We start from the raw sequence: 12,336 nt of genomic DNA, 5'->3' as shown, positions 1-12,336 counted from the left end.
AGATTATTTTGTACTAGGTTATTACTTTTACTAAATTATTATTTACTAGATTTAATATAGGGAATTGATTATTATAAGGATTTATTATTATAATGCCCATGTGATTATAGAAGCTAACAAGTCCCAGGATCTGCAGTCAACAAGCTGGACACCCCGAAGAGCCAATGATATAGTTTCACTCCAAGTCTGAAGGCTCCTGAACCAGGAGAGTAGGTGGTGTGGTTCTAATCTAAAAGCAGCCAGACTCAAGACTCAGGAAAAGCCAATATTTCAGTTAGAGTTCAAATGCAGAAAAACAAAAACAAAAAAACACTGTCCCAGTTTAAAGACAGTCAGGAGGAAGGAATTCCCTCTTACATGTGGGAGGGTCAGCCTTTTATTCTACTCAGACCTTTGACTGATTGGATGAGGCCAATCCACATTAAAGAGGGCAATCTGGCCGGGTGTGGTGGCTCATGCCTGTAATCCCAGTACTTTGGGAGGCTGAGGCAGGTGGATCACGAGGTCAGGAGATGGAGACCATCCTGGCCAACATGGTGAAACCCCGTCTCTACTAAAAATACAATAATTAGGTCGGGCGTGGTGGCTCATGCCTGTATTCTCAGCATATTGGGAGGCTGAGGTGGGCGGATCACCTGAGGTCGGGAATTTGAGAACAGCCTGACCAATATGGAGAAACCCCGTCTCTACTAAAAAGACAAAATTAGCCAGGCGTGATGGCACATGCCTGTAATTCCAGATACTTGGGAAGCTGAGGCAAGAGAATCGCTTGAATTCGGGAGACAGAGGTTTCAGTGAGCCGAGATCATGCCGTTGCACTCCAGCCTGGGCAACAAAAGCTAAAATCCGTACCCCCCCCCAAAAAAAGAAGAGGGCAATCTGCTTTTTTCAATCTACTGATTCAAAAGTTAGTCTCCCCCAGAAACACCTTCACAGACAGTCAAGGATAATGTTGACCAAATGCCTGGGCACCCCGTCACGCAGTCAGGTTCCCACACAAAATTAACTGGCACAGCATTCCCACTCCAAAACTTCTGGATCAGAATACGAATTTTTTTTTTTTTTTTTTTTTTTGAGACTGAGTTTCACTCTTTTTTCCCAGACTGAATGGCACGATCTCAGTTCACTGCAACCTCCACCTCCCAGATTCAAGCAATTCTCTTGTCTCAGCCTCCTAAGTAGCTGGGATTACAGGTGCATGCCACCATACCCAGCTAATTTTTGTATTTTTAGTAGAGATGGGGTTTCATCATATTGGTCAGGCTGGTCTGGAACTCCTGACCTCAGGTGATCTGCCCACCTCGGCCTCCCAAAGTGCTGGGATTACAGGCATAAGCCGCCATGCCTGGCCTCAGTAAACGAATTTTCAAAACCTCCCAGGTGTTTAATGTGCATACTGAAGACTGAGAAGCTCTGCAAAAGCATGATCAATTTGCTAGTCAGAAAAGAAACTTGCCAGAGTTCTTGCTCTTAAGGAGCCTACTGTCTACTGGGATGGGGGGAAGAAAGCAACCAGTAAACATTCAAATATCATTTCCTGGGATAAGAATGGTGTGGTGATATCTACTCCATGAATCAAGAAGGGACGCTTTATTAAATTGGTAAAGGGGCTGATTAGAAAAGACAAATTTAGATCCTAAAGAACAAGAACTTAAGGGACAGAGAAAGAGCAGCTCATCAAGGAGACCAGAAAGAAATGTAGGAAACAAAGAGATGGTAGTATAATGAAAACCAAGAGAAGATGGCCTTTCTAAAAATAATCAGTAGTGTTAGTGTCACTAATCCCATTTAGGCATATCTCAAAACACCAGTACCATGTTTTACAGAAAGCAGGCAATAAATTGCGTTTATCATATGAGTTAATGAATAAATGCACATTTGCCTTACTGTTAATCAGGTGAAAACCAAGATATAAATTCAAAAGCATCTAATATCCATTCTCATGCTCAGCCACCAGACCCTACAATATCGAAAGAAATAACCATATTGAAAACTAAATTTGAATATATAAACATGTTTGACAAATGCCTAGCTTGAAATCAATTTAAAAAGTATTTTAGGTATGAATCATATGTTAGCAAATTTTTTAAATATTCACTTCTCTGAAACTACCCTCTGCAATACCAACTAGTAGGACTCTTTGTACCCAGCAGGCACTCAATAAATATCTAAATAAAAAGTGTTCTTGAGACCACTTATCTCTGCTCCCTCCCAAAGCCTTATTAAAATTATGGTAAAGGAATAAAAATCTATGACCCAAACCAGGCAAGTGGGCTCACACCTGTAATCCCAGCACTGTGGAAGGCTGAAGTGGGAGGATTGTGTGAGGACAGGAGTTCAAAACTGGCCTGAGCAACGTAAGGAGACAGCTATCTCTATAAAAAAATTTTAAAATTAGCCGGGAATGGTGATGCATGCCCGTGGTCCCAGCTACTCCAGAGGCTGAAGCAGGAGGATCGATTGAGCCCAAGAAGTCAGGGCTGCAGTGAGCTTTGATGGCACCAACGCATTCCAGCCTGGGCAAAAGGGTGAGACCCTGTTTCCAAACAAACACAGAAAGAAAAGAAAAGAAAAGAAAAGAAAAGAAAAGAAAAGAAAAGAAAAGAGAAGAAAAGACCGAGCGAGCCCGGCGCGGTAGCTCACGCCTGTAATCCCACCACTTTAGGAGGCCAAGGCAGGCAGATCACTTGAGGTCAGGAGCTCAAGACCAGCCCGACCAACATGGAGAAACCTCGTTCTACTTAAAAAAAAAAAAAACAAACAAAATTAGCCGGGTGTGGAGGTGCATGCCTGTAATGTCAGCTACTTGGGAGGCTGAGGCAGGAGAATCACTCGAACTTGGGAGGCGGAGGTTGTGGTGAACTGAGATTGTGCCATTGCACCCTAGCCTGGGTAACAAGAGTGAAGCTCTGTCTCAAAAAAAGAAAGAAAGAAAGACAGAGAGAAAGAGAGAGAAGGAGAGAGATAGAGAGAGAGAGAGAGAGAGAGAGAGAGAGAGAGAGAGAGAGAGAAAGAAAGAAAGAAAGAAAGAAGGAGAGAAAGAGAGAGAAAGAAAGAAAAAGGAAGGTGGGAGAGAGGGAGGAAGTAAGGGAGGGAGGGAGGGAAAGAAAGAAAAAGAACGAACGAAAGAAAGAAAGAGAAGAAGAAGGAAGGAAGGGAGGGAGGGAGGGAGGGAAAGAAAGAAAAAGAAAAAAAGAAAGGAAGGAAGGAGGGAAGGAAGAAAGGAAGGAAGGAAGGAAGAAAGAAAAAATAAAGAAACAAGGAAGGAAGGAAGGAAGGAAGGAAGGAAAGAAAGAAAGAAGAAGAAGAAGGAAGGAAGGAAGGAAGGAAGGAAAGAAGGAAGGACGGAAGGAAGGAAGGAAGGAAATTGACACATGGGAAGCAAATGGATAAACACCAGTTGACTTCAAGAAAGCCAAAAGCAAAGAAAACCAAAAATAAAGAAAACCAACACCTACAGGTAAAGAAGTCAATAAGAAGCAGAGGCCAGGCACGGTGGCTCATGCCTATAATCCCAGCACTTTGGGAGGCTGAGGCAGGTGGATCACTTGAGGTCAGGAGTTCAAGACCAGCCTGGCCAACATGGTGAAACCCTGTCTCTACCAAAAATAAAAATAAAATACAAAAATTAGCCGGGTGTGGTGGCATATGCCTGTAGTCCCAGCTACTCAGGAGGCTGAGGTGGGAGAATTGCTTGAACCCAGGAGGTGGAGGTTGCAGTGAGCTGAAATTGTGCCACTGTACTCCAGCCTGGGTGACAGTCAAGTCAGACTTATTTTGTCTCAAAAGAAAACCAAAAAACAAAAGAAGAGGCCAGGCGCGGGGGCTAACGCCTGTAATCCCAGCACTTTGGGAGGCCAAGGTGGGCAGATCACGCGGTCAAGAAATCAAACCATCCTGGCCAACATGATGAAACACTGTCTGTACTAAAAATAGAAAAATTAGCTTGGCATGGTGGCGCATGCCTGTAGTCCTAGCAACTCGGGAGACTGAGACAGGAGAATCGCTTGAACCCAGGAGGCAGAGGTTGCAGTGAGCCAAGATCATGCCACTGTACTCCCACCTGGTGACAGAGCAAAACTCCATCTCAGGAAAAAAAAAAAAAAAGAAAGAAAGAAAGAAAAAGAAAAGAAGAAGGAAAAAGAGAAAACATATATCTATGGCAGAACCCTAGAAAGTTACAGAAATGAGGACACCAGGTTCCTCTGCAGTCATCAGGCACCTCCAAGGGCAGAAGTGAGGTATAAAGAACATGCTGAACAGAGTATTTCAGATTCCCTCCCCTTCTCTAATTAAGTTACAATTCCTCCCCTACCCAGGCAGAAGACTGGACTACCAGGACTACCTGAAGAAAGGGATAATTCAGTGGAAGCCTATATACTGAAGAGGGAGGTGAAACCCCACCTTCCATTCCCTGCCTTCACCCCCATAAAGTCTTCCTCTGTTCCCTCCAACATTGCTGGCATCCAAACTTATTTTGCCCTTATTCCCTGAAGGAGAGCATAGAAATTGAAGGCCTCAGAAAAAAGACCTACACATAACTGACATTTGGCATCCCCCAATGAAAAGGGCCCTGGTACCTGATCATCCTAAAGAAAAACTGTCGTTATGAGACAAGTCTCCTCTAAAACACACAAATTCTAATTAACTTTTAGGTGTCTCATTCTTCTTTTTTTTTTTTTTTTTTTTTTAGACAGGGTCTCCATGTGTTGCCTAGGTTAGAGTGCAGTGGTGTGATCATGGTTCACTGCAGCCTCAACCTGCTGGTCCCAAGTGATCTTCCCACTTTAGCCCTCTAGGTAGCTGGGACCACCAGCACTTGCCACCATGCCCAGTTCATTTTGCTTATTTTTTGTTGAGATGAGGTCTCACTATGTTGCCCAGGCTGGTCTCAAACTCCTGGACTTAAGCGACCCTCCCACTTCTGACACAGGGGTGGTGCCACCATGCCCTGCCCAGCTAACTTTGTATTTTTAGTAGACACAGGGTTTCACCACATTGCCCAGGCTGGTCTCGACCTCTGGCCTCAAGCACTCCATCTGCCTCGGCCTCCCAAAGTGTTGGCATTAGAGGTGTGAGCCACCATGCCCAGCCTAGGTGTCTCATTCTTAAAAATAAATGGACAACCATGTATCACTGACTTTTGAGGAAAATATCCCACATGAAAGACAAAACCACAAATTTAAAAATATAAAAAGGAACATAAGGGGAAACAGACAAAATGTTAGAAGAAAAAGAGGTCGGGCGCGGTGGCTCATGGCTGTAATCCCAGCACTTTGGAAAGCCGAGGCGGGTGCATCATGAGGTCAGGAGTTCAAGACCAGCCTGGCCAAGATGGTGAAACCCCGTCTCTACTAAAAATACAAAAAAATTAGCAGGGCGTGGTGGCACACGCCTGTAATCCCAGCTACTATGGAGGCTGAGGCAGAGAATTGCTTAAACCTGGAGGGCCAGAGGTTGCAGTGAGCCAAGATCACGCCACTGCACTCCAGCCTGGGCGACAGAGGGAGACTCTGTCTGAAAAAAAAAAAAAAAGAAGAAGAAGAAGAAAGGAAGGAAGAAAGCAGGGAGGGAGGGAAGGAAACAAAGAGAAGGGAGGAAGGAAACAAAAGAAAGAAAAAGGGAAAGAAAGAAAAAGAAAGGCAGGCAGGCAGGAAGGAGAGGAAATTCTCCTCAGAGAGACAAAATAAACCATGACATCTTGCAAGAACAAGATACAGTGAAAAAGGAACATTCAGCCATTAATAAAAAACATACCTGGGATGGGGGCGGTGGCTCACGCCTGTAATCCCAACACCTCGGGAGGCCCGGGCAGGTGGATCATGAGGTCAAGAGTTCGAGATCAGCCTGATCAACATGGTTAAACCTCCATCTCTACTAAAAATACAAAAATTAGTCGGGCATGGTGGCATGCGCCTGGAGTCCCAGCTACTCGGGAGGCTGAGGCAGGAGAATCGCTGGAACCAGGAGGCAGAGGTTGCAGTGAGCCAAGATCGTGCCATTGCATTCCAGCCTGGGTGACAGAGTGAGACTTCATCTAACAAAAAAAAAAAAAAAAAAAAAACTATACCTGCAGGCTGAGTGCCATGGCTCATGCCTATAATCCCAGCACTTTAGAAGGCCAAGGTGGTGGATGGGGAAAGATCACTCGAGGCCAGGGGTTTGAAACCAGCCTGTGCAACATAGTGAGATCTGTCTCTACAAAAAATAAAAAGTTTAACCAGGTGAGGTGGTGCACACTTGTAGTCCCAGCAACTTGGGAGGCTGAGGTGGGAGGATCATTTATGCCCAAGAATTCAAGGCTGCAATGAGCTAAATCATGCCAATGCACTCCAGCCTGGGAGAGACTGTCAGTTTCTAAAAAAGAAAGAAAGAAAGTAACTGGGGCCTGGGGTGGAGGCTCATGCCTGTAATCCCAGCACTTTGGGAGGCCGAGGCAGGCAGATCAACTGAGGTTGGGAGTTTAAGACCAGCCTGGCCAAAATGGAGAAACCCTATCTCTACTAAAAATACAAAATTAGCCAGGCGTGGTGGCGGGCGCCTGTAGTCCCAGCTACTCGGGAGGCTGAGGCAGGAGATTCACTTGAACCCAGGAGGCGGAGGTTGCAGTGAGCTGAGATCACACCATTGCACTCTAGCCTGGGCATCAAGAGCAAAGCTCCATCTCAAAAAAAAAGAGTATAAACATGTTATTTTGAAGAAGCTGCTAGAAGTCGAAGTAGTTGCTTCTGGGGAGCTGTAATTAATTAAGGGTCAGGTGAGGTGAAGCAGGAGACTCTTTTCTCAGTTTTTGTTGAACTATTATAATTTTAAATGATGTGCTATTACTTTGTTAAAAATTAAAATTGAAAATATGTGTAAATAAATAATTTGAAACAACGAAAATAAACCAAATACAAAGAAAATATTCAGAAAATCTCAATACAGTAGATGATGTAGGTGATCAGAGTGTCTTGTGGACGTGCAGCCCTCTTTATATCTAACACACTGGATCACATTCCCTCCTCCAGCTTCTCCAGATCCCTACTCAGCACAGTTCCTTGCACATAGACCCCAAGAGATCAAACCATCAGTGTGCATACCTAAATATTGCTCTTAGCACCATCTAGGGACTAAAACAAAAAATAAGGCTTGGGTTCCTGTCTTGCTTTCAAGTTTCAAGAAATTTATATTATCTATTACATGCAAGCAACAGATAACAATATAATTAATCCAATTAAATACTAAATATACGGTATAGACTATATGGAGTTGTGAGACATCAGATTAGGGAGAATGTGGCTGGAGCACTGAGAGGCAACACAGAAAATGGAGAGGAAGAGCATGGAGGCAGAGGTTGGGCTTTATTGCAGTGCTTTGTAGGTCTTGTCAAGATTTGGAGGGTTTATCACAAGTGTAATGGAAAGCCATTAAAAGGACCCCATTAAAAGAGTGGCACTATTTTAAGGAAATCACCCTGATTGTTGGATGAAGAATGGACTAGAGAGAGGCAAAAACCAGTGGGAAATAGCTAAGACGCTATTAATGTGGTTCCAGTGAGAGAGTATGGAGGTTCAGATCAGGAGGTGGATGTGAAGATATGGATTATTAAAGATACATTATAGAAGTAGAATCAATAAAATTTGCTGATGTCTTCCTCTCGTAGAGGACAGAGGGGGAGGGACTAGGAGAAAGAAAGAGCTAAGGATGACCCCCAGAATTCTGATTTCAGCAATCAGATGAATGGTAGTTTCATTGGGGTGGTTTCCCCAATGGAGAGACTGGGAAAGGTACAGGTTTTAGAGAGGACAGTAAAATGTGAAGCATTAAGCCAGACACAATGGCTCATGCCTGTAATCCAAGCACTTTGGGAGGCCAAGGCAGGTGGATCACTTGAGCCCAGGAGTTTGAGACCAGCCCAGGCAACACGGTGAAACTCTCTACAAAAATACAAAATTCAACCGAGTGTGGTGGTACATGCCTGTGGTTCCAGCGTATTGGGAAGTTGAGGTGGGGGAATCACTTGAGCCCAGGAGACTGAGGTTGCAGTAAGCTGAGATCACACCACTGCATTCCAGCCTGGGTGACAGAATGAGACCCTGTTGAAGAAAAGAAGAAAAAGGAGAAGGAGAAAAGGAAAAGGAGAAGGAGGAGAACAAGTAGTTGTTAAACAAGTTAAGATGCAAGGCATAGTGGCTCATGCCTATTAATTCCAGCACTTTGGGAGGCCGAAGTAGGAGGATCACTTGAGCCTAGGAGTTCAAGATCAGCCTAGGCAACATTGCAAAACCCATCTCTACTAAATATACAGAAAAATTAGCCGGGCATAGTGGTGCATGCCTGTAGTTCCTGCTACTTGAAAGGTTGGGGCAGGAGGATCCCTTGAGCAGGTTGAGACTGCAGTGAGCCGTGATCGCACCACTGCACTCCAGCCTGAGTGAAAGAGTGAAACCCTGTCTCAAACACACACACACACACACACACACACACACACACAAACACACACAGTGCAGACAATGCAGATACTTGCAACACCCCAGTGGATATGTCAAGTAATCAGTTGATCCATTGTCCTCTCCACATTTTATCTTCTGGGTCATGGGTCTGGGGCTTAACGAAGAAGTCCAGTCGAGGTAGTCTGGGGGAGTTTTTGGCATATAGATAGTATTGGAAGTTTGGCCGAGCACGGTGGCTCACGCTTGTAATCTCAGCACTTTGGGAGGCCAAGGCAGGTGGATCATCTGAGGTCAGGAGTTCGAGACCTGCCTGACCAACATGGAGAAACTCCATTTCTACTGAAACAAACAAACAAACAAACAACAACAACAAAAAAAAAAATAGCTGGGTGTGGTAGCACATGCCTGTAATCCCAGCTGGGAGGCTGAGGCAGGAGAATCACTTGAACCCGGGAGGCAGAGGTTGTGGTGAGCCGAGATCACACCATTGCACTTCAGCCTGGGCAACAAAAGCAAAAGTCTGTCAAAAAAAAAAAAAAAAAAAAAAGAAGAAGAAGAAGAAGAGGGAGAAGAAGGGGAAGAAGATGAAGAAGAGGAGTAGGAGTAGGAGGAGGAGGAGGAGGAGGAGGAGGAAGAAGAAGTTGGCTGGGCATAGTGGCTCATGCCTGAAATCTTAGCACTTTGGGAGGCCAAGGGGGGCAGATTGCCTGAGCTCAAAATTTTGAGACCAACCTGGGCAACATGGTGAAACCCCGTCTCCACTAAAAATACAAAAAATTAGCTGGGCATGGTGGCGCATACCTGTAGTCCCAGCTACTCGGGAAGCTGAGGCAGGAGAATCACTTGAACCCGGGAGGTGGAGGCTGCAGTGAGCTGAGATCATGCTACTACACTTCAGCCTGGCAAGACTCTGTCTCCAAAAAGATAAATTTATAAAAGATAGTACTAGAAGCCGTGAAAATATATGAGAAAGTTTACGGCTGTGTTTTTCAAATGTGCAGTTCGTGCTTAAAGTGCAAGTTTCAAGAAACCATCCCAAGGGGTTTCTGATTCAGTGTCTTGGTGAGGCCCAAGAATCTGCTCTAATAAAGGGTAACCCAGAAGATTCTGAGGCAGATAGTTCATGCTCAGATTGAAATAGGCTTAAGTACAATCCGGAGGTAAGGAAGTAGCAACAACATGTGTAGCCAACCCTTTCTAGAAGGTGGAGAGAAATAAACAGAGGTTGGTAACTGTAGAGGGGTATGAAGAAAAACAGAGGGTTACCTTTTTGTGTATTATTAGTTTTAAAAGGTAGGAGATACTAGAGCTCTGGTTCATAACCTTGGCTACACACGGTAATCACCTGTTGAGCTTTTTAAAAATACTGACGCATAGGGCTCATCCCAAGCCAGTAATTCTGAACCTCTGGGAATGAGATCCAGGTAGATGTATTTTTTAACTTTAATTTTATTTTCCTTACCTCCGCCCCACATTGTTTTATCTCCCCAGTGCCTGGCAGACAAGTGTGTCCTCAATTCATGTTCATCGCTGTGAAAAGAATTGCTGGCCAGTAGCAGATGATACAGACCACGGGAAACCACTTAATGTATGTTATAACTCATATAATCTTCGTGTGAAAAAGATTACAGTCCAATTCCTTGACTTTCAAATGGAGAAACTGAAGCCCAAGAAGGGAATTAAATGCCTAAGATCTCTCGCCTTAGTAATGGTAAATCAAGATCAGAAGCCAATATTCTAACTCACTCCCAGGTCAATGATTTACTGCCTTTCAACAATCTAATTTTGACCACGCCCCAAATCCATTCACCCAATCAAGATCCAGCGTCTAATAACACTCAATACCTCATTTCCTCAATCAGGAACCGACCCTGCCGTCCCTTTCATCCGACCCGTTATCACCCCCAAACCCGCCTGCGTCTCATTTATTTTTCCCCCGTTCACGGCTGCAAACCAGGGATTTAACCACTGGGACTAAGCGCCTCTCACTGCGTTTGAGCTGCTCTAGTAGCAGACTCTGTCGCCATAGCAACCGGAGACTCGGAATCGGCCTGCAGCAACAGGAGAGGTGTTCTTGATATAAGTATTTTTTATATATGCGTTCCTTACCGCTTCCCGCGCCTGATGCGTGAATTTGAGGGTCTGGTAGGAAAGCTCCATTAGACACTGTGCTAGGACCCGAGAGAAGGGAGAAGAGGAGTCAGTTACTGGGCTGACCTGTGGATCTAAGGAACCTGACGCTTAACCAGCCCGCCCCTTTCCGGATTGGCTAGAGCCTAGACACGCCCGCCAATCGCTGGCCACAGACGGATTCTTCAACATGCCAATCAATGTTAGACCATGCATGTTTAATCCAGAGTGTTTGCGTGACGCTGGCCAATGAAGAGATCGAGGAGGGAAGATTGGTAGAGCATGGGGCGGGCTTTGCAATTGTTTTGGTTTTCTTAATTCGTTTCTAAAATACAAGTTGACCCAGGGCTATATACCATAATATTTGTCCTTGATTTCAGCAGTTGTTCAGGCCTTTGCGACCCAATGCTTCCATACTCAAGACCATATTTTGACGTCCCGTCTTCTCCTCCCTGGATTATGGTAAAGGTTTGGAAATCCCTTCTGCTTTTCTTTGAAATTCTCTATGCATGGTCTACCTAGACTGGACGAATCTGCTGTGGACACTTTGGTTGTCAAGAGCCTTCTGGGATGCATACTGTGCATCATCAAACCTTCCCTTCTCCTCCAACTCCCTTCACATCAGACCTGTTCTCATTAGAGTTGAAAAACATGGACGTGTTTTCCTCTGCTCCATTTTCTTCATGTGTTAACTAGTCTGTTTCTGCAATGTCTTTCCCTTCTGTCTCTCTTGCTGTGAATCCTATTCCAAATCATTCCTTCATTATCTTCGGTCTTCTTCATCCATTTCTCTCTGCAGGATACAAAAATATTCAAGTCTCCTCAATCTACAAAAAAGATTCTCATAAGTGTTGAACTGAATCACCTCTCTCCCATTCAGGGCAAGGTTTCTGAAAGGACTAGCTATCCGCTTCCTCATTTCCTCACCTTCCGTCCATTTCTCAACACATTCTGGTCCTGCTCCTTTGAAGCAGTTCTTGCCAGAGTCGTCAATAACTTCCTGATTGGGAAATCCGATTACAGATTATTTAATATTATTTATCTTATTCCAACATGGCACCATGTGAAATTGTTGACCACTTTCTAATTAATAATTATAACTGTAATTTATTAAACATCTACAGCACCAATGTACTATGTGATTTACTTGGCTAATATAATCCTAACACAACATGGAGAAGTTATTAATGCCCCAATTTACGTTATGCAAACAGGCTCAAAAAGCCAAATTATTAATAAGTAGCTCTAGGTAGAGTTAGGATGCAAATCTGTTTCCTGACTGAAGCCAGTGCTCTTTTCACTATGCCTTGCTTCTACCCTTCCTGTCTAGGCTCACCTCTAATTCCCACCTGGATACAGGCAACCCCACTCTAACACAAGCGAACTGCTTACAATGCTTGTGAATGACTGATGAGTAGTTCTTTGGCTTGAAGGACCACTCTCATCCCTGCTGCATAAGAAAAAGTCTATATCGGCTGGGCCCAGTGGCTCACGCCTGTAATCCCAGCACTTTGGGAGGCCTAGGCGGGCAGATCACCAGGTCAGGAAATCGAGACCATCCTGGTTAACACGGTGAAACCCCGTCTCTGCTAAAAAATACACACACACACACAAAATTAGCCGGGGCGTGGTGGCGGGCACCTGTAGTACCAGCTACTCGGGAGGCTGAGGCAGGAGAATGGCGTGAATCCGGGAGGCAGAGCTTGCAGTGAGCCAAGATCTCGCCACTGCACTCCAGCCTGCACGACAAAGCAAGACTGTCTCAAAAAAA

General features: G+C 44.7%; 1 protein-coding gene across 3 annotated transcripts in view; it reads right to left on the bottom strand.

Moving 5' to 3' along the window:
* KATNAL2 (katanin catalytic subunit A1 like 2) overlaps positions 1-12,336 on the bottom strand; it is a 119,474-nt gene that overhangs the window by 84,225 nt on the left and 22,913 nt on the right. For 2 of the 3 annotated variants that reach the window (XM_017857811.1, XM_017857812.1), the window contains exon 2: positions 10,545-11,358. The exons of the other annotated variant lie outside the window; for it this stretch is intronic. In XM_017857811.1, the coding sequence (XP_017713300.1) occupies positions 10,545-10,595 (51 nt within the window). In that variant the 5' untranslated portion in view covers positions 10,596-11,358. The remainder of the gene's footprint in view (positions 1-10,544; positions 11,359-12,336) is intronic. 3 annotated transcript variants of the gene reach the window in all.

This window comes from Rhinopithecus bieti, unplaced genomic scaffold (genome assembly GCF_001698545.2).
Source record: "Rhinopithecus bieti isolate Rb0 unplaced genomic scaffold, ASM169854v2 scaffold_42084, whole genome shotgun sequence".
In the NCBI taxonomy this organism is placed as follows: domain Eukaryota; kingdom Metazoa; phylum Chordata; class Mammalia; order Primates; family Cercopithecidae; genus Rhinopithecus; species Rhinopithecus bieti.
The sequence above is the reverse complement of the archived record's forward strand: the minus strand, read 5'-3'. Positions and strand labels throughout refer to the sequence as shown.